This window comes from Fonsecaea nubica, assembly GCF_001646965.1.
Source record: "Fonsecaea nubica strain CBS 269.64 chromosome Unknown Scaff37, whole genome shotgun sequence".
Taxonomy (NCBI): Eukaryota; Fungi; Ascomycota; class Eurotiomycetes; order Chaetothyriales; family Herpotrichiellaceae; genus Fonsecaea; species Fonsecaea nubica.
In genome coordinates, this window is record NW_019173710.1 from 181,805 (window position 1) to 203,157 (window position 21,353).

The 21,353-nt window shown below is 51.9% G+C and overlaps 8 protein-coding genes across 8 annotated transcripts; 4 read left to right on the top strand and 4 right to left on the bottom strand.

The window, feature by feature from the left end:
* Positions 1–22: 22 nt before the first annotated feature.
* AYO20_06084 (hypothetical protein) lies at positions 23–1,015 on the top strand (the record flags this gene model as incomplete). The annotated part of the gene is made up of 1 exon (XM_022644375.1): positions 23–1,015. One exon carries the CDS (start codon positions 23–25, stop codon positions 1,013–1,015), a length of 993 nt encoding a protein of 330 aa, XP_022499679.1.
* A 1,100-nt stretch (positions 1,016–2,115) lies between these two features.
* AYO20_06085 (hypothetical protein) lies at positions 2,116–3,189 on the top strand (the record flags this gene model as incomplete). The annotated part of the gene is made up of 1 exon (XM_022644376.1): positions 2,116–3,189. The coding sequence occupies one exon, from the start codon at positions 2,116–2,118 to the stop codon at positions 3,187–3,189; it is 1,074 nt and encodes a 357-aa protein (XP_022499680.1).
* Positions 3,190–3,215: 26 nt separating this feature from the next.
* AYO20_06086 (hypothetical protein) lies at positions 3,216–3,953 on the bottom strand (the record flags this gene model as incomplete). Its single annotated transcript, XM_022644377.1, has 1 exon — positions 3,216–3,953. One exon carries the CDS (start codon positions 3,951–3,953, stop codon positions 3,216–3,218), a length of 738 nt encoding a protein of 245 aa, XP_022499681.1.
* Positions 3,954–4,337: 384 nt separating this feature from the next.
* Positions 4,338–5,860, top strand: AYO20_06087 (hypothetical protein; the record flags this gene model as incomplete). Its single annotated transcript, XM_022644378.1, has 2 exons — positions 4,338–4,728; positions 4,788–5,860. 2 exons carry the CDS (start codon positions 4,338–4,340, stop codon positions 5,858–5,860), a joined length of 1,464 nt encoding a protein of 487 aa, XP_022499682.1.
* Positions 5,861–9,293: 3,433 nt separating this feature from the next.
* Positions 9,294–10,121, bottom strand: AYO20_06088 (hypothetical protein; the record flags this gene model as incomplete). The annotated part of the gene is made up of 2 exons (XM_022644379.1): positions 9,294–9,991; positions 10,046–10,121. 2 exons carry the CDS (start codon positions 10,119–10,121, stop codon positions 9,294–9,296), a joined length of 774 nt encoding a protein of 257 aa, XP_022499683.1.
* Positions 10,122–14,508: 4,387 nt separating this feature from the next.
* Positions 14,509–14,910, bottom strand: AYO20_06089 (hypothetical protein; the record flags this gene model as incomplete). Its single annotated transcript, XM_022644380.1, has 1 exon — positions 14,509–14,910. The coding sequence occupies one exon, from the start codon at positions 14,908–14,910 to the stop codon at positions 14,509–14,511; it is 402 nt and encodes a 133-aa protein (XP_022499684.1).
* A 787-nt stretch (positions 14,911–15,697) lies between these two features.
* AYO20_06090 (hypothetical protein) lies at positions 15,698–17,257 on the top strand (the record flags this gene model as incomplete). The annotated part of the gene is made up of 1 exon (XM_022644381.1): positions 15,698–17,257. One exon carries the CDS (start codon positions 15,698–15,700, stop codon positions 17,255–17,257), a length of 1,560 nt encoding a protein of 519 aa, XP_022499685.1.
* A 2,052-nt stretch (positions 17,258–19,309) lies between these two features.
* Positions 19,310–20,998, bottom strand: AYO20_06091 (hypothetical protein; the record flags this gene model as incomplete). Its single annotated transcript, XM_022644382.1, has 1 exon — positions 19,310–20,998. The coding sequence occupies one exon, from the start codon at positions 20,996–20,998 to the stop codon at positions 19,310–19,312; it is 1,689 nt and encodes a 562-aa protein (XP_022499686.1).
* Positions 20,999–21,353: the final 355 nt, after the last annotated feature.

Below are 21,353 nucleotides of genomic sequence, written 5' to 3' on the forward strand. Positions count from 1 at the left end.
CGATCAAACTATTACTGCCAACATGCCTCCTTCCAAGCGACGCAAGCTTAGCCCAGAGCCTGAGGAAACACAAGATCGTTCAGATGATACTAGGGAAACACCTCAGACGAGACAAGAGCCGGACCGCGACGGGACTCTGGCAGCGTCACCTACAGTCGAAGATCAGACAAACAATGATGTAGGGGACTCGACATCAAAGCCTAAAGAAGGAGCTGCGGATGGTACCTCGACTGCCACTACAGTCCCGACCAGCACAAATGCACACCGACTCGCCCGTTTCGCGGCCCTCAAATCCCGCGCGACCCAGTCCGCAAAGTCCAATCTTGCCGAAGCCAAAGCAGAGGCCAACCGTGCGGCGATGGATCCAGCGTTGCTCGCCAATTTGAACAGACGCTCAGCAATCGCACAGCACAACCTTCTCAAGGCAGATACGGAAGAAGAGGGCAAAGGGGCTTTCGAGCGCAAGCGAGCGTGGGACTACACCATAGAGGAAAGCGAGAGATGGGATGAGAGGCAGGAACGGAAAAAGGCCGCACGAGACAACAACGCGTTTTCGGATTGGAGCGACGAGGCTTCCCGGATGTATGATCGCCAAATCCGCGAGTTGGAGAAGAGTTCGTTGAAAGACGGTCACCGCAACCGTGAAGAATACGAACGACAGAAAGCGGAAATCATTGAAAACGCCGCACGCACCGGAGGATTGGAGATTGTGGAAATGGAGAATGGCGAACTTGTTGCCATCGATAAGGACGGCCGGTTCTATGCGGACCACGACAGTCTAGGATTCGTGGAACAGAAGCCCAAACGGGAGAATGTGGATCGCTTGGTGAACGATCTGAAGAAGGCAGAGGAAACGCGGTTCAAGAAACGAAGAGAAAGAGGACGCGACGTGGACGAAGGAGACGTCACATATATCAATGACAAGAACAAGCAATTCAACCTCAAGCTGGCGAGGTTCTACGACCGGTATACGAAGGACATCAGGGAGAGTTTCGAGCGAGGAACAGCCATGTGAGGTGGATCAAAGCAGACTTGACTTTTGGGGTTTTACAACAAAAGTAGAGGACAAGGGAGCTGTGCTCTCCAGATCCAGTAGATTGACAGCCGGTTCCACCTTTTGGGAAGCACGCAAGAAATCATACATTTTCGTTTTCTCGACAAACCAGAAAACTACAAGTAGAGTCTGTAAAAACAGCGTTCTGTGGATTTGCGCGTCCTGGACTATAGGTGGTGTGAGGAAGAGAAGAGCGGGTTTCTCTGTCGAGACACTCCGTGTATACCTAAGTAGGTCGCATACGAGGTACTCGTACCTAGAAGCGGAGTTGAACGCCACGTTGGGCGGGCACTGGCGCCCTGTCACATAAATACATACACTCATCCAGAGTACATATAGACCTACATACATACTTACTTACATGCTCTGTCAAACCAGACGCCGAGCACACAGCACATTCGACACCGATCGGCTCTGGCTTTTCACTTGATTCTCCCCATCCCGCCCGAGTCTTTTGCCGCCCTTGGTCACGACAAGTCCTCCTAAGCGTAGCCCCTCCGCCTCCATATCGACATACAGTCATTGCGAGGTACTGTACCTCATACACGAGAGGAGATTTATCAACGGGCCAAATCCAAATTCTATGCAACAACCAAGATCTCCAGGCTTTTTACCTACTTACCGCTGACTGACCGTACCATACTTTACCATCGCCGCTGACCTGAGGCGAGCGGAGCGGAGCAGCGAGCAACTTTCGGTTTCGAGCAGGGTAAAAAACCAGGCTTGGCCTGTGGTCTATCATCTTCTTCGGGGCGACGAGTCCTTTGTGGTACCAAAATCGAGGTCGTCTCTAGTTTAAGGATTGTTTCAGTCGCGCGGGGCAGGATTGGAGAGCACCAGCAAGGTCAAGGGGATCACTCTCGCACGACGGGACGAGAAAAACTCGAGCGAAATTTGGACGGCTGTACGACGCTCTGTACCAACATAGGCGAGAGGGATTAATCAACATACATTGGATCATCAGGCACGAGTGCGTCCTCGTCATCCTCGCCTGTTCTACGACAGGAGCACCGCTCAGAAAGGTATCTATAGCAGCTCGCTAGCCGAACAGACATCTCGCCATGCCTCAAGCCAGAGCCACCAATATCCTCATTATTGGTGCGGGCATAACCGGCCTCAGCACCGCGACTCTACTTCAAAAGTACTTCCCGTCGGCCAAAATCACCATTGTGGCCGCCGAAACGCCCACGACAACATCTCCATCGGTAGACTATGCCTCCATGTGGGCAGGCGCCCACTACCGTCCAATTCATCCGCTCTCCACCGAACAACTCAAAGAGGAATTCAGAATGGGCGTGTGGACGAGGGATATTATGAAAGGTATCGCGCGAGACATTCCGGACTCGGGAGTAGGTTTTATGCCTGCGGTCGAGTACCTTGAGGATCCGCCCCAGGAACTTTTGGACATCACGCCCGGATATGAATATGCAGGTCCAGATGATGAGTTCCGCGTCCTGCGCCAGGATGAGTTGCCAGCCGGTGTAAGGTGGGGATGTGAATATCAGAGTTATTGCATCAATATCCGGAAATATTCTCGCTGGTTGATGGATAGATTCCTGGCGAATGGAGGACGACTTGTTCGACACCGCCTCTTAAACGTAGCCGATGCATTCGACTTTGCGGAGCGGAATCGACTTGGGAAAGTGTCAGTGGTGGTAAATTGCTCGGGGAGAAACTTTGATCATGATCCTAAGACAAAGATCATTCGCGGTCAGACAGTCCTAGTGAAGCAACAATACACCAAGACAATTACTCGGCAGAATGCAGATGGGAGTTGGATATTCTTGATCCCACGACCGCAAGGTGGGGGGACGATCGTGGGCGGAACGAAGGAGATTGATGATTGGCATGATGCCCCTCGCTCGGAGACAAGGGCGAATCTGCTGAAGCAGTCGGTGGAGAAGTTTCCCTATTTTGTCGACTCGATAGAGAAATTCGAGGTCGTACAAGATAATGTCGGCCGCAGACCGTGGCGGGAAGGTGGCTATCGGATTGAAATCGAATCCGTTGGATCGGGGAGAACCGTTGTCCATGGGTATGGTGCCGGCGGTCGAGGCTATGAGATGAGTTGGGGCGCTGCTGAGAGGATCCTTGAGCTGGTCAAGGAGTCTGTCGGTACAGGCGCCCGGCTGTGATGGCTAAGGACCAGAGCCGTATCGCTTCATTTCTTCTTCACGGGCTTCCCTTCGGTCTTTTCCAATTCCTGTAGTCTCGCCTCCTCCTTTGTAAGTTTTGCTTTTTCTTCCGCAATCAATTTCTGGACTTGCTTGACGGCCTCCCCCAGACGGTCCAGCTCTTTGCTTTCTTCTTCCCTGCTGAATTTGTTGCCAGGAGAGCTCTTCACGGGTATCTCGGCGGTGGGCGGCGCCTTGACGACTCCCTTTCCTCCTTTTCCTGCCTTTGATTTGTTCACTTGGCTACCTCCCGTGAGGATTTCGTAAAAAGCCTCCACAGGTTCATTAAACAGCACCTCTTCGTAGCAGACGCTGCTGATCATTGATCTGTTCTTCTTCTGCTGTTCAATGTCCCCATAGTATGGATGTAATTTCAGACCGTGCCAAATCTGCTGGGGTTTCTCTGTACTCTCGGGCACAAAGTAGAACTTGATGGCGATTTCAAATTCACCCCAGCCCGTCTCTTCCACCTCAAACGGAGGGCTCTCGATCATGCGAACGCTGTTGGCGTACGTGTCGTGGAGTTTGAACTGCACTTTTCGCAGCCAATACGATATGTCTTCATTGTTGATCCCACGGACAAACACTCTCCACTTGTGTGTATGGTCGGGTGGCGCGTCCTTTGGGCGGTTTTCTGGGTCGAACGGAATGGCTTCGGTGCCGTAGATGAAGGGACGATAAATTTGAACCCCGCGCACGCGCTTGGTTCCAGCGGGAGCAGGCATTTTGGGCGTGGCGGCGGTAACGAGATTTCGAGCGGTATTTCAAGAGCGTCTCCAGCGCAGGTCGGTGAGGCAGACCAAATGTAACCCTCGTGGATAGGACATCTGATTTCAGCCTTTGCCCCTCACAACACTGGGGGACAACGTGGAAGAAGAAGAGAAAAAGACGCCTGGTAGCGGAGTGGAAAGTTGCATGTGGTTTTCCACCAATAAGGCTTGGCACGGGGCGGGACGCGTTGATTGCGTCTCGGACAACTTCATCTCTTCACTTCACATTCCCGCCCAAGGCCTAGATGACATCGGCAGCTCCACAGAGATAAAACATATAGTTGGAACGGCGTCTGACGAGGAATTGATGGGCAACACGCTCCTAAGGCCTTCTACGACATGTACGGGGGCCCATGGAGGATTGTGCTGAGGCATGAACTGTATCCGCCGGCCCTTCGTTCCCAGTCTCTACATCGCTCTTGGTCCTGCTCTACTCGACTGGCTGCAAAAAGAAGTCGACTTCCAACATACGCAAAACGGGCTACACTAAAGACTCCCGACCCAACACTCGAGAGCGTACTCAGATCGGAGGTGAAGAAATTGAAACCGGACCTGAAATCGAAATCGGAAAGGCGTGACTCCTACTATATTTCGCCCGACTTTGTCAGTGCATTGCACGGCATGGGCTTCTTTTCGATCGAGACTGTGGTCCAAGTGCTGAGGTATCTCTGTGAGGAGCTGAAAAAGCTTCCTCTTGCCAATGCCTTGATCTCTGCCACTACACAACAGAGTATGTGGGTATGCCGGTCGTGAGTACGTTGTTGGTCTGCTGACGCCTCTCCCCATTAGGATTTCTTCAGGTATCAGAGGAAGTGCTGGGCACCGGTGAAGCAGCCTTACTGCGCGATCCACAGATTCTCCGCAAGGCATTCCATTCACTAGGCCAGAATAACTTTCACAAGCAGAACCGCAAGGGCAATGACGGCTGTGATGCCTTGCGTATGGCGTTCTTTGCAGGAGAGACTGAAGCAGGTGTGGATGCAGCAGCAGCCGAGATTGCTTTGGGAGCTTCCTTGAGTCCTCACGAGGCTCGTCTCTCACCACGAATTTTCGACCATGTCAAAGCCAAGGCGTTGGAAAGGAACGATTGGCTTGCAATATTACTCTACTTGGATGAAATGTCGAGGAAGACAGGCACCGAAGCAACAGCAAGAGAGAGTTATCAGCTTGCCAAAGACTTAGTCGCCATGGTCCAACCGAGCAAATATCTTCGAACGCAGAACTCGTCTCTCTTACAACCTCGCAACCTGCCATGGAGGGTTCTTCATGATGCGGCCGAGTCCTATTTGTCCTACCTTGGTGAAGGTGCGGAATATGATCAGGTGCAGTCGGATCTTGAAAATGCCATTCGGGATGGGCTTTTCAAGTACTCCGACGTTTCAGCGGTTCCCTTCGCATTGCGTCAACCAGGGGTAACGGGAAAACATTCCAAGGAGTGGATTGAGCTCGCGACGCAATCTGCTAGCGTCGGCGATGCGGATTCGTCCCTGCAACTAGCATTCTACTATCTCTCCAAAGACGGATGGCGTCCTGCAGAGCCCAACAAGAAACCTCGAGAATGGACCGGCATTGAGTGGCTCGGCGTCAGTGCCGCTCTGTCTGCTCCCGAAACGGGGCCCATGGTCGCAAAGTATCTCGGATTGGCCCATTTGTTGCGCGAACACGGGTACGTGGACGAAGGCATGTCGTGGATTGACTTTGCAAAGGAGAGTATGGGCGAGGCGGGGCTCGATCCTGACAACACATGGAACAACTATCTCAGCGAATTCCAGCTAGCGTGGAAAGACACGGACGAGTCCGAATCCCTGAGGAAGTACGAAAAGTCCAGTGAGGACTTTCTCGGGCAGCTGGAGCGAGTCTAGCAAAGTGGAAATGAGGCACATTCCTGAATGTGGCAGTCGACAAGGCCAAGAGACTTTCCGTCCTCAAGGTCTATAAGTTGTGTTAGAGGGACGATCGCGCTCGTGACAGCCTGGCTTGAACCTGTACAGCCAACATGTTCACTCGCAGCAAGCCACGGCGACGAGGATTTGGAATTGCATGTGCGTTTGATCCAGCCCTCGGTATCCACATGCACGTCGAACCAACCCCTATGGGATATGAGCGACAGAGCCAACATCCACCCTGTGTCGATGGTTCAGGAGAAAGTCCTTGCATGCCACACCATTGCCTACATAGGCACCCAACCAACCATCTCAGTAGGATGTCGTCTTGGTAGTTGGTGGCTGAGGTTGAGGCTCTCGCGGATACGGTATCCTCTTGGACCGAACCCTAATACCTACCACCGACATATACCTAGTGACCTAGTGACCCTACCCTGCCTACCCTACCGTGTCTGTGACTTTATCTGTACCGAGTACATATATATCATCCTCAATCCGGGAAGGCTTGGCCCTTGAGCGTCGTCGCCCCCGTCCAAATCAGGAAAATATACCTAGGAAATAGTAACTTTCCGGTTCGTGTCGTGTTGTACTCCATCTCCCGAGTCTTTGTCCTTGTCCTTGTACTTACACTTGCACTTGTACCGACTAGAGAGAGCCACATATCTACCTAGATACCTACCTCTATCTACGAGGTACCAAATACAGTAAATGCAATTCGTGCCGACGTCCATCCAACCCCCTTTCCTTCCTCCTCTCTCCTCCCGTCTGATTCTCGTATCGTATCTATGTATGTGTCTGTGTGTGTACTCGTCCCCGTCCTCATACCCGTACTCGCACTCGTAGACGGTGTCGAGGCAACAGATAACCCGCCAGACATGTGCCATGATGAACGAATACTTCTTGGTGCTCTTGCTGGGAAGTCCCAGTTCTTTTTTTTTCTCCCTCGCGTTTGCCCGCCTTCTCCCGCACGCCGCATGCCCTATGCCGCATGCCGCACGCCATATCTACCCGCCATCCCGCGGTCCGCCCATCCGCGCAGTCGGCCGGCGCCAAAAAGTTGTCTACGAGGTAAGTCGGTACGAATGTGTAGAATTAAAAAGCCATACAAGAACAACGTTTAGGTCCATCTTTGGGCCTCTTTTTTTCTTCTTTTTGTCCTCGTACCTCGTCACCTGCGTCACTTCGTAGCCTCGAACCTTGTACCCTTGTACCCTCGTAACCTTATCTCTTGATGTGCTACCTGCCTGTTACGCGTCCCTGTCTTTCAATCAAACCTTTCGTTTTCGGATTCTTCTGTTTTCAGACGACCCGAAAACACAGACAGAGAAAGAGAGAGAGAGAGAGGCTCTCGAGAAAAGAGTATGTAGAGACGAGAGTACGAGGTTACATATCTCCGAACTCGTATGGGGGGGTGGATTGGGAACCCCAGTCCCAGCCTGAGGGCGAGAAAAAAAAAATTGTTCAAAATGTTTTAGCTCGTGGGTAGGTAGCATGTACCGAGTACGAGGACTACGGAACTCGATACCCGATGGCCTCTGTTTTATATCACATAATGACTCCTGGTCATGGATGCCAAGATTCCTTGGAAGAGTGGTAGAGGGAGTGAATGACTGACTAACTAGACTGACTACGACTGTACGTGTCCCGATGTAGCTGTAGCTGTGACTCCCATCATCGAGATAGAGACAGAGACAGAGAGCGAGAGAAAAGAGATCCCGACCTCGAGCTCGAAACAGAAAGAGTAACAGAAGACGAGATTGAGATTTGAGATTTGAGATTGAATGTCAAACACACAAGAAAGAGGGCCGACGAGATCTAGACTCTCGCCCCCAACCGAAGAAACTCCACTTTTCGCCTGACAAGCCGACTCGCTCGCGCCCGCTGGCTGGCCGGTTAAATATCTTTTTTCGGTTGTTGCCAACGAAGATCTAGACTCTCCATTATTATTCTCCATCCGTCCTGCTTTGCCTGCCTTGCCTGCCTCCACGTACCTACGTCGTCGCGTCGACCCGTCCGCCATCCCGTCAAACCACTTTCCAAGGAACAAGGGAATGCCGATGACCCAAGCCCTCCCAAAAAAGTAAAAATAAAATATACCGCTGACAAACAACAAAAATTATTGACCTCGTACTTACTTGTATCTGCGTAAAGTGAGAGATATGTTAGATGCTTGGCTGGTAGTTGTGAGTCTCTCTCCCTCCTTAACCGGCTACCCGAGAATAGGGAGAAAAGAGAGATGAGGCATGTAGAACCGAGAACGATAGGAAAGATCGGGTTGAGTTTGTGTCAAAGCATTCTTGCTCCTAAAAGGAGACGAGCAAAAGGCTTTTCTTTGGTTCCAGACCTGTCGGTATGGTAACTCTAACAAAAAGAATGAAAAAGAATGATAAATAATCATCATAATATACTTACTTGTACATGGCATGTCTTGGTAGGTTACCTCGAATTGCTTCAGGCAACAGTACCCGAGTCCTTGTCCCCATCCATGGTTACACCCAGTGGCATGACCATCACCCACTCCATCACCATCTGCTGGACCCCAAATTTCCCAGCCAAACGAAAAGAGCCCCGAGTAGACGAATCAACTCCATGATTGCTGCGTCGTCGGGACTTGTTTCCTTTGCCTCCACCGCTGCACGATGATGTTCTTGTCCAACCATATCTCCCTCGATCCTGCTGAACAAGACCTTCGACAGTGCAGACCGCCTGCTTGACTCCCACTGCTACCTTAGCCGTAGCACCAACACGCACCCAGTCGTCCAATGTTTTTTGAACACAGAACCCAACAGCTTGGAAACCCCCTGACGTCTTTTCGCGTGGCTGCTTCTTTGCCGACTTTTCTAATGGTGGATTGGCGAAGTCGCCGGTTTTCTCCTTGAGATACTTTTGTGCTGTACTCGGGTAGACAAGACAGGTTGAATCACCGCTGTTCCCACCAACCCCCAATTCCTAGCCCCTTAGCTCCTGGCTCGCTCGTCGCATGTCGTGTGAAATATATCTCTCAAGAAAAGGGAAAAACCTTGTCGCCCCCCGAAAGCTGCAAGCCCTGTTCCCCTAGACTCCTTGTAAGCTTGACAAATTCGCCTGACCGCCCATATCGCACATGTCTCCATTGCCTTGTTCCGTGCCCTAGTCAGATACATCCCGAACTTCCTCATAAATTCCATTGTGCTTCTGTCTGTTACGTTCTGAGGTCTCTGGTTACCCGTATCTCATTACCGAGGAACCCAAAATGCAAAGGCATGTCATGTATTGCCATAACAAAAGGGAGAGAGAAAAACCAAACAGTCATCGTTACCACAAGCGATCATCACTGACCGTTACTCAAGCTTCCAAGAGAGCTCGCTCACACACTCCCAATGTGGACTTGACAGACTGGTGGCCTTCACCTCCAGCCTATGTTAATCCGCCATCATTCATTGTCGTAGTCACCTGAATCCTCGTCGTCGGAGTAGTCATCCCACTGTTGCCTCCTTCGTCTTTGACCCTCTCTGATTCCTTTCTTCAGTTTGAGAGGGTATCCTGCGCCTCGGTCGAGGAGTCCCTTCACCAAATTGGTGCTAGGCTGCACTTGGTCGAAATCCTTTGCATTAACTGCTCGAAAGACTTGACTGGTGACTACGTGGTGAGCGGGCACCGTCGCGCCCACCCTCAGTAATGGAGGCTCCATCTTCATCAGTGTAAATTGCAACCGGTATTCGCCAGCTCGGCGGAGCGAGAGGTCGGCAAAGATGAAGAAAGAGCCAGGAATGTTGTGTGGTGCTCTTGGTAATCTTCCGCGAGTCGTGTTTGGTAAGAACCTCGACGTCGGACTCGGGGGTGCAGGTGCTGCATCTTTCGTGGCGGGATGAGTCGGCATTGTAGGGGGATCAGGATCATCAGAAGTATGAGTAGGACTCGCCACAGTCGTACCCAAAAGGAGACGTTGAACTTCTTTTTGTCCTTCTTCCGTGTAGTAAGACTGCGTGCTCACGTCCGAATTCACGGCAACTGCTCCCACCAGCCGGCAGTGCACAACCCAAAAAGGGCATTTGAGCTCGGCTACGTCGTCCTCATTGTCGGGGTCAAAGTCATCCATCAACAGCTGCACGATTGGCGGTGGATCAATTGCTCTGAAACGAACTGATCAGCCCTGACAAAGCCCCAAGACATCTGTGAATTTACCTTCGGTCCTTTCCGTCTGGTCCTGCGCGAGCGGCTCGGGGTTGCTGTCTGATGTGTAAATGACATCGCCTGGCATTATTGGACGAGGACCGGACAGAGTTAGACTCGTTGGGAGTTGCGTTCGTCACAACCGGTGATTCCGTCACTGGAACACTTGAAGGAGTGGCTGTGTCTTGTAAAGGGTCAGATATCGGACTGGCGGTCCTAAACCCAGATTGAGGCATTGGTTCGTGAAGTTCACTGTATGAGGCTTGAAATGGGGAAGGGTCGTACGACAATCTAGAATGACCGTCAGTGAAAGGAGCTTCAACGGAGCTGCCACCACTACCTTCGGTCACTAAAGGTGCTCGTTCCTGGACTGTGGATAGGAGCGCTGTATCTGGAGGGCTGCGAGGAAGGTGAAAAAGCTGAATCGTTTTCAGAACCATGCCCTGTCGTAGAATGCGAATGAGGTGCGACGGTCAGGGGAGGAAATGGTGAAGGCGGCCAATGGTTGGGACTTTGAGATTGAGGAGCAGACCCCGAGAAATAGGAAGGACGATGTGGACCGTCGAAACCTCCCGGGGGTGGTATCTGAGTTGGATAGGCGTACATAGCCTCTGATGCAAATGCATCCGTGGTCAATGAAAACGAGGGCGAACGCTGTGAGCCACTGAGCACACAGATCGAAGACGACGAACCATGTACCGTCGGAGTCATGATACCTGAAGTAGGACGATATGCGTGAGCTGTGTCGGTTGATGACGGTCGACGTGTTGCCTCTTAAATACCAGAGGGCACCAAAAAGCAGTCGGTCAATCCCAATGGACTTCTGAACCGAAAATCTTGTCGAGCACCAGCCCTTGGCATCGCGGATGGCATTTAGCGAGGGCTCAGCTGGCGTAATTCGAGACCGGGGGACCGTGCGCCGCAGACATTAGATCCTGGCAAGTGATGTCGCTAGGAGGATGGGGCCTCCAAAGGAGCACTCGACAAGATAGGCGTGGGGAAAGGGAGGGGGTGGTTAGGAGAGCGAGCGAGCAGTGCACCGAGATTCGGAAAGGACGGGCAGCGATGGAAAAATGGAACGACACGACAGGGTCGGACTTCGCGCGGGTTCTAGGACGGCAGGCAAAAAGAAGTTTAGACAGTTTGTGCAGTAGCGTTTGCGACAGATGCCAGTAGTAGTGGTGCCAGGGCTTTTTACTTTTCGCAGGTAGGTGAACCCCGCCTCTCAGGGCGGGCGCACAAAGAGATGGTGGCCAGTCGCAGATTTATTGGGGGTTGCAAGGGTAATACGAGACCCTCCTTGTCATGTGGATGTTGTATCATGCCGGCCAGGGATTTCAACTGCATCAACATGTGAAAGGGGCCAGCTGAGACGCCGTCACATTGTGATGGTCACCTCATGGGTGCGCCGTGATGTATCCCTCGTCTTCTCTTTTGGCCATGGTAGAAGCGGCGGTGGTAGTCGCTTGGAGAGGCAGAGGGACAGAGCGTGGATCGCTTGCTGGACCGAAAAACCAAAGTCCCAAAATGAAAGGGCCGCCCGCAGTTCCGAAACTTGGATTTAGAAGAGCCCACACCAAAGAAATCCAAGAATGAAGCTGTAGCTTTCGGCATGGCGCATAGGGTTGGATGCGTGGAAGGGTTAGTTTAGGCGAGCACGCCTGCGCTGCTGGAGGGTTTGTTGATCAAGCAAGGTTGCAAGGTGGAGGTTGACACTAGAAGGAGTAGAAACCACGCCAGCCCCAACCGACCTGCGAACTAAGGCAAGGGTGGGTTGAGGCATGCACCGTGATACGAGAGGTGAGGAGGGTGACCAGGAGAGCCATCTACCACCAAGGTCAATGACTTCAGAGTCTACCTTGGTAGTAACAATAGTCGGCAGCCCCCCTTGTCTCGAAAAGATGAGGAGGGTGAATCAATTCGTCAGTGTCGAAGGACGGGATAGGAAAAGGCAAGCAAAGTGAGAAATAGGATAAATGAGATTGGTAGACGCGTGAGTCTTCATTTTCATCCAAATCCCCAACTTGGAGTGAGAGTGACAAACCACCCAATTGCACTCCTAATCACTCACACTTGTTCCAAGTCCACCTCTCCCAACACCTGTGCCTGCCAAACTAAGAAGGTACCTTACTCCCCCTCTAGCTCTGGTTTCATTAGCTATGTACAAACACTAACGCTGCCTGGTCAGTGCGGTATTGTGTAGGACGGTGCCCGAACCCGAAACCGAAACCCGTCACCGTTGAACGAGCTGCATGAAACCACATGAGTTCTCTGCAGTGACAGGCGCGACATCCACCCCTCCTCCTCCTCCTCCTCTCTCGACATTTTAGTTTGTCCCAGCAAACGAGCGCTTGTTACCTTCTCCCTCGGACTCACCAGAAGTGAACTGCCGGACGCCACGCGTTGAAGATCTGTTCCCCAAGCACGCTCGACAAGGATCTTCCTCCCAGCTCGGCCAGGGTATTTTACCACGGTGACAATTCAGAAGTGATTCAGGGCTGAGTGGCAATCAGCGACATGTTTGGCGAGCACCGCTAATGTAGGGATGACCTCTCCAGCTCCGGTCTCCAGCTGCAGAAGAGGCGGATTGCAAGTTTCGGCTCCGCATGGGGCAGTATGGTGGTAATTAGCTGACCTCGACACAGGTTGACTCTGGTCAACTTCATCACCGGCGTCAAGAGATGTCTCTGCAACCTGCAGGAACCCCTGCACGACTCAAGATAGCTGAAATCCCAATCACAGCCGATGGAGCAGACGTGCAAACCAAGGACATTGATCAAGGTCACAACCCAGCCATTGCGACCATTGGGCGGAGTTCAGAACCAAAGTTCAAGCCGCGCCCCATCTGCTTCCGCCTTAGAACCCACTCCAAGCATGCGGACCTTCTTGATTACTGGAGCATGGAGCATATTCGTCCTGGCCCGATCTCTTGACATTCTCCGGTTGGAAAGAAGTCGCTCAAAAGGAAAGGAAAAGAAAAAAAGAGGTTCCGGGGAAGACACCGCGGACCAACAACCCGGGCACTCTAAGCGCTGGATGCAAAGCTAAGTAGGACCACATGCCGATGCCCTAAGGCCTGCATACACATTCTATACGAGTAGTTGCGCAGGACAGGGTCCAGTAACCTCTGTTGATCCATAACCGCCAAGGAACAAGAACCTCCAAAGGTGTAGCAGCTTCCCAGCTCTCCTGAGGATGAAAGGATTGATGGCACGAGCGTCGGTACTTCTGCCACTATCCACCGCCAACTGAACACAAATAAGATGGTGCGCTGCTGTGATCTCGGTTATCGATTCGAGACTCAAGATCCTTGGCCGGCGACCGGCCCACGAGTCCACGACCCAAATAGACTCTCTCCAAACAGGCAAAGCCCGTGTCCCCCCAGACGCAAAAACTGTGGGTGCTTGTTCAACAACTCGGTGCCTCCACATATCCTGGCTCCCGCTTCACATCTTGATATGGCAAAAGATCAGCACTTTGGGCTTCAACCACTATCAACACTAATTGGACGCCACCTGAAGGTCTCACGGGTCCTCGAAGTTATCAAACCTCAACCAGACTCATCGACAAATCAAATGCATCCCAGAACCGGCCAGAGTCCTCTCCTGTTTGAATTATTTCCAGCAGGGCTTTATCCTATTACGACCCCGGCCTGCAGGAGTATTACGTACCACTGTGCAGACCCGAGTGGCGAGTGACATGACAAGTTCGGACGACAAGAGCATCGCTCAGAGCAACACCCCACACACGAACGAGAAGAAGTCAATCTAAGCCCTAAGGTTGACCTGATCATCTACGAGTGCGCAACTGCGCGACATAGCTTAGGCATCAACTGACCCGAGAACTCAGGTCTCGACTGTCATAGACCCTTTTGTCTTGACAAAGACCAATGATAATGTCCTCTCGATTTTAAGGCCCCTTGCCTGATCCGAATTGTTACCCATGTCAGGTCTTCTGCGGCAGTTGATTAGACTCCAATCCTAACGCCCCTACTCAGGCATCGTCCGTCCAAAGGCATAGGACCTTGCTAACCGACGTTCGCAACACCATTTCCATGCGGGCAGGAGAAAGAAGCCGCGATCTTGACCTATTCGGTAGACCAGCAGCTGGAGAGGTGCGTTAGCGTCCATATTGTGGCTTCGCATGGCAGGAGAGGCTGGATGGATGGGCAATGAAGTCCAGCTGAACGCAAAGTGGAGGGTTCTGGAGTCGACCTCCGGACAATTGGGCCATGAAATCGACGATAGTTTCATTCTAGCCGGTGACAAACAGCTCGACCTGCTGGTGGCAGGTCTGCATTCCCTTGCCAGGGCCAATCCTGTACGTTGCTTACGCGGTCTTTGATATTTTTCATACCAAGTTCGACAGTCTGGAACGCCCCAGGGGAGGGAATGATAGTCAGCCAGGAGGTCTGGAAATTTCAACTTCGCTGCAAGAGGCCGAAGGAGGCAGATATGTGTTGTGCGAGTGGAAACTTACTCAACCAAGTTGCCATCAGGATCCCGAAGATAGACACTGCGCAGCTTCCCTTGCGCTCCAGTCCTCTCAACCACCTTTGCACCCTCCAGCACAGTTATCCCTCTCTCCTTGAGCCTTTCCAGCACCCTTTCCACATCGTCCTCGACCAGGAAGCACAGGTCGCCGCTCCCGGGCTGCACATGCTCCGCTTTCGGCTCAAACTCTTTTCCACTTTCGTGTAGGTTAATTTTCTGGATGCCAAAGTTCAGGGCGTGCCGAGTGATGCTGGGGTCCGTTGGGGCAGTGAAAGAGGTGTGCGCCATGCCGCAGACATCCTGGTAAAATTTAATGGTGGCGTTAATGTCCCTGACCGTCAAGACTAGGTGATCGAGCGATTTGACTCTGGACACTGAGGTCATGACGTTGCGCTTGATCTTCCCTAACCCCTGTCAGAGATGACGATGGACAGTTGAGAGCGTGATATCTCACAAAGGATAGATACTGTCCTGTGAGGTTGCCAGCAGAATGTATTATTCAAGAGACAAGTTCAATGCCTGGTCTGGGAATGTCTTCCATATGCATGAAGTGAGGGAAGTGGTGTTTGAGCTGGTGTCGCTGGCTCTCTGCGTGTGCTCCCCGCCTTTTGTCAGCTCATCTGTTCTCCAATTTCCAGTTGGTCAATGTCATCTTTGCAGGACGCGGACGTCGTGCCGATGGGGATTTGGTGATCATATCCATTTCCGCGGACAACATGCCGAAGCTCGCCTGATACACGTATCTGTATCTGGTTGAGTGGTTATTGTGTGTTGAGTAGCAGCGAATACACAACGGATACTATTGCAAGCCCTATCAACGAACGGGTCCATAAGTCTGAGAAATGGGAAGAAATGTTGGAGCGTGTCACATGACCCAACAGTGGATGGCAAATGACCAAGAAATGACAAACGGACTGGCCTTCCGATGTTCTTAGCCAAGATCATCTCAACACAACTACACACACGTGCGGAACATCTAACAACACGCCTGTTGTCGCTTGTTGAGCGAGAAGCACGACTTCACCAACATTATGTACAGCTGTAAGCGGGGGGGTAAGATAAGATAAGATGGCATTGTCGCTTCAAGATCTCCAAACTTGAAATTTGTGCTTCTGTTCATTTTTTTTCGTTGGGATATCAATCCTGCTACTCCTCACCACGTACAACAAAAATGGTGACTACCAGGTCTCAGGAACGCAAGAAAGCTTCTTTCACCTCGCCCTTTCCTCTAGCAGAAGCGGACTCGGCGTGGTCACCCGATGCTGGAATAACGCCGTCCAGGAAACCCAAGACACCCTCTGCGAGTATTCCTGCCCGCGAGACCAGTCTTGGCCCACCAGTGAAGAAGAACAAGATTGAAGTCGTCATAAATATAGCACCGAATCAAGAGATAACGCCAAATCTTCTCCGCCAGGAGGGACCACAATACCAAGGCAACGAAATGGGACAGATAATTTCGCAGAGCCAGTCTGCGAATGTCGGCCTTCCCTCTGTATCAGACGGGCTCGAGGGTACCTCGTCCCATGATGCAGCCAAAACTATGCAAGCCGACGTCAAGGAGGCTGCGGAAAAAATACCCCAAGATGGTCGAGATGTACAGACTACACTTGCGGACCGCTCGAAGCGCCCTGTGTCACCATCCTCCACATCGGCATCCACCCCCAAAAGACGGCGGTTCTCTAGCGGAAGCCCGGAGGAAGTGATGCCTGAGGCGAGTATTCTCAAGGAGCAGCGTTCAGGTGCTGCTGATCAAGGCGGTGAAGAGGAGTCGGAGGATGATTCCGCGCCCGAAGTGGTCAGCAGCTCCGTTGCTGCACAACAAGTCTGGGGAGTGCCGAATTCTTCGCTACAGCGCACGAAACGCAAAACACGGAGAACACTAAGGAATGTTGACGAGGGCGATGACCGGCCAATGTCAGGGTCGGACATGACAACAACCTCGAAGCCACAGAACCGAGACCCAGAACAAGACACAGCCGGAGAACCCACTGCATCAGGTCGAATACCTCAACAAAGTGGTGCAGAGAGCGACACGGGTCAGGCGCCAATGCCCACTACGGACAACTCGAGCCCCGTCCGAACATCTCAAGAGACCATCGAGATTATCAATGCATCGAGGAGTGATGAAGCCCTGATGCCGGCAGATGCCACGACTCAATCAGCCGAAGATGAAACACGACCCTTGGACCCTGAAAATATTGACACAGCCGCTCAGTTGGAGCTTTCTAAGCCGCTGGGAGAGGAAGATATTTCCGCCTCCATTGAGATCAATCATCGAATGGATCCAGAACAGGAGGATCAACATGCGGTGAACCTGTCGAACTCCCTATCGCAAGCCTCGAGTGCCGACACTCCAAACCTACCATCACGAGGACAAGCCGAAATAGAAGTGAATGCCGAGTCTAATGCCATGAATCCCAGTCTGGGAGTTCACCTAGGTGCCACGCTAGAAGTCCGAACGAAAAGGGTCGGCGGCGTGGACACGGGATTGATTGAGTCATGCAGTCGATCTCATGGAGCCGAGAGTATTCAGGTGAAGATGCCTAATGTGAAAACCCCTACGTCTCGGAACCGCTCACTGTCTCGATCATCGCTCCATGCGCCACAAGTTTTGTCGAGGCCAAGGCCATCATCTCTACAACAATACAGAACTCAACTATTAGACCGACATCCCAGAAGTGCGAATTGGGGACCGCCAGGTTTCCGGAAGTCCAAGTTTGTTGGGGTGTGAATTACGGCCTTTCCTTGTTTTGTTGGGTGCAGGCAGCTCAAAGCGTCGACATGCATGGCCGTCTCAAATGTATGCCTTTGGCTTTGGTTTATCCGTATGTTATCGTCTGTATCCGAGCACTCTGGACAGCAAGCAAGAGGCCCAGACCACGACAGCCACCATCACCCTTTACGCACTTTGTCTGGCGAACGGTGTTTCGGAGAGGCTAAGGAAAAGTTGACTAGCGCTTGTCTGTCACCTCGTTTCTTTTCGGTTGACCAATTTCAACAGGCACACGAGCCACGCGGGAAATTCAGACTTGGGCAGGGAGGGTCCACTGAAAGTCTGTCGATACACGAGCCCAGCATTACATTTGTACCGAGTACACATTCCACATTCCAAATCCACACCAATACCCACTGTTTTGAGTCGAATTGAGAGAAGACGGAGAAGGGGAGAGGGGGAACCGGCAGAAAATAATGGAAATAATAAGTGTGGCGTTGTTTGATGATCACTTTTCGGTAGAAAAAGCAGGTTTTCTTTTTCTGCCCGTTTTTTCCATCTCCTTGGGCTTGGGGGGGGGTCCCGCGTCGTTGGATCTCAGTGGGTCCAAGTTTTTTTGGGTGGTGGAAAGTTATCTGTAAACATCCATGCATTGCATTGCATGTTACCTCGTACATTAGCAGCGCTATTTTTTTTTTATTTCCCCCCCTCTTTGTGTAACAATATAAAAAGACTAGGCTTCCTGCGTGTTGGCAGGGATGGATGGATGGATGGATAAAACGAAGGAGAAGGAGCTGGGAGTTACACAAAAGGACTTGGCGACCTTACCTTGCCCTTGTTCTCCATCGTCACCCCTGGTCAGGACTACCTAGCGAACCAGGTAGTTAGGTAAATATGGAGTCACTGACTCCCCCTGGACAGGATGGGACGTGATGGGTCGATTGGATGCGATTTGTAAAACACATGTATGTACCCTTGTACCCCTTTGCCCTCGTACATACCGTCACCGCGTTTGTCGGGATGTCAGGATGTCAGGGATGTGCATGTTCTGTGGGCATGGGAAACTGAGATTTCCCTTCATACAGAACATGTCCATTCCATCCGTCGCCCTTGTGGGGGGAGTCCCATCCCGTCCCGTCTGCGGAGTATTGTTGATTGATTGAGATTTGTGTGTCCGCAGTACGCCTTGTCCTGTTGGAGAGCGCAGCTGTTCAGCCGCGCAGTTAACTCGGTCATTCGGTCACCCCCTTTCTCTGGGTCCTTGGTTGGTAGGTGGGTAGGTAGGTAGGTACGTACGTACATACGGAGAGACGGGACGGACGGACAGCCTGATCTGATACATAGATACATGGCAATGTGACGCGCCTGGCTGCCTAATTGCCACTATTGCCTCATTATCTACCTGTGTGTGCGCATCATGTATATGGCGAGGCGCGGGCGAGGGCGTGGAGTCTCAGCCTCGTTTCCTTGCCCCAGGGCGGAGAGACGGTGCACCTCTTGGGACACCTCTAGAACATGGCACAGTATAACAACACGCATGCACCGTACCTCAGTAAGGTACGGACAGATGTACGAATTTAGGTGCGTATAGCTCAGGGTGAGAAAACGTACGCGCGCGATACCTCTTTGACTATATATCTAGCTGTGTATCTAGCTGTGCAGTGTTATAGTGTAGTGCAAAAGGCCCCGAAACCTGCACTCTCGCTAACCTGGGAAATCAAAGGGGCTCTACAAGTCCCAATGAAAGATCCCAGAATATGGCTGGGTTTCTTTTTTCAAGACGAAAGGATCTGTCATGTCTGTAGTGTTGATTCATAGGATTGATGAATACTTGATTAAATATGCTGCATTGAGTTCCTTGGGCACTCCATTCCAACCGCGCCGTGCTTCGTCAAGACATAGACTCGTACGATACATGTATAAGGACATTAGGTTATTGAGGTTCTTAATACACCCATCCAAATAGATAATGCAGGTTATCCCGAATAATGAATCATTTGGTCGTTGCATAGTATGATGAAACGGCTTCCCGATTCTCTTCTCTTCCCTTCTCTTTGAGAGAGGCTCGTGTCAACATGCTCCACCGCGCCCCGTCACCGCGCGGAAAGCCAGAGTCTCGATTCTTCTCGCATACAGGTTCATTGAGTGCACTAGAGGATCTCCAAAGATCACTTGTCGCAGTTGCTCATCCTTGACCAGAGATGCGGTCACGTCCGCTTCATTTGCACCAGGACGGTCCGGGATACGGAGTACCACAAGACGACCTGCATTCGACAGCGTTGCGGGAGGGGCGTCCCACCAGAGCTTCCTGAGTGGAAGAGACGGCGGTTTTGATTTTGGGGGCTTGGGTTTCGATTGTTTCTTTGGGGCGGGAATCAGCGAGAGATCGAGTCTCGACATGGACGCTCCCAGCGCGGTCAGTGGGGACACCGAGCACTGCTTTGGCTCAAAGGCTGGTAATGATGGGATTGGTCGCGACAAGAGGTCAACAAGACTTTTCACATATGCCCTTTCGGCCCTCACCACAGGGTCGCCTTCGTTCATAAATGAGTGGAACAGGCACTTACGAAGTCGTCCATCAGCAGTCTCGGGCTTCTGTAGCGGCAAGAGACTAACAGGTGGAGCTCCGAACGTGACACAATGGACTCTCTTAAAACAGCCTGTCAAGATGTTGAGTTCGGACTGAACGGTCTCAGCCAGCATATGGGCATACAACAGACTCGCGACGGCACCACCTGCGGAATGACCTGTGATGAGGAGGGAGCAGCTGGAACGAGATGGGTTCTCTTCCAGCAAGTAGCGAAGTCTCGCAGCAATCGGCTTGACCATCGCTCTGGCGACTCGGAGAAAACCCGAGTGGCAGAGATTGCCCTGGTCGTCCAGGAATCCCACTGGTGACACGGGTTCGGTGTCCAGATTGACTCCCCAGTCGCGCACGCTAAAGAAACTCGTCCCTCGAATGGCGAAGACGATGGTTTTCTTGTCGTCGCATGGAATCGACTTGATCACCATTGCTTTTGTGCCTAAACGGCCGTCTGCCGAGACAAAATCCTTGCGCTCTGCCGAGGATTGAGGGGAGACGTATGCGCTGTTCGAATACTGTGCCGCGAGACACAGAAGCGGCCACGTCGGTATATATACTCGAAATGGTTGTAGAGACTCAGGCAATCGCGAATTCATGTACAGGTCAAGCTTCGAGAAGACGTTGGTCTGCTTCTGTTGCCCTTGTTTCTTCTGTCTCGGCGGCACTTTCTCAACCGCTCCGAGCGCCCGCGTCATATCCCGATCCATTGCATAGGTCTCTTCGAAATCCCGCGCTCCAAAATCTCCCTCTGTGATCATCATTTCTTTTTCCGCGCCCGAAAATGCATCTTCATCAATGAGGGATATAACGTCGCCCAACTTGTGGTCAATTCGCTCTCGCAGCTCGATTCGCGTGGGCACTGTCGGCGGACTGACATTCATAGGATTCGAGGATGGATGTGACCATGTATGTTGATATTGCAGAGGCATTGTGTGGTACTCGGTCTGTATACTCTGCACGGGTGGTAAGGAGAGAGTCGAGGTCATGTATGGATGGAAGGCTGGAGCGGTGTATGTTGCGGGGTGCGGCGTCCATTGAGGTTGGGGTTCCTCGTAAATGACGGTAGAGGTATTCACAGCATAAGTGGGATGGTTCGGATGAAAGACAGGAACAGTAGCAGCTGGAGGTTGTGCGTATTTGCGGCGCTTGCGGCTGTCACTGAAGAAGAAAGACATTCTGCCAGCGAGTGCTCACGCTACGCTCAAGGTGCGGCTTCTACCTGAATTTCATATCAACAAGAAAATGCTGTCGTTCTAGAGGGGCTTCACTATGGGAAAGACAGAAACGATTCTCACATGACTGTTTGCCTGGAAAGAGAGCATTAAAAGCTGTTGAACCTTCTGTACTTGTGTCGCTCGTCTGGCTTGTCTCATTGCTCTTCTCCATTTCGCCTTGTTGCCTTTCCTTTGCCCTATCATTGTTAACCGCCCGCCTAAAGATTCGGAATTGTCGGGTTGCCGCGCCTGCGCCACGATTGGGGGCCCAATCACCACGGCGTATCTCGACGTTCGCAGAGGCTTCCAGGGACGA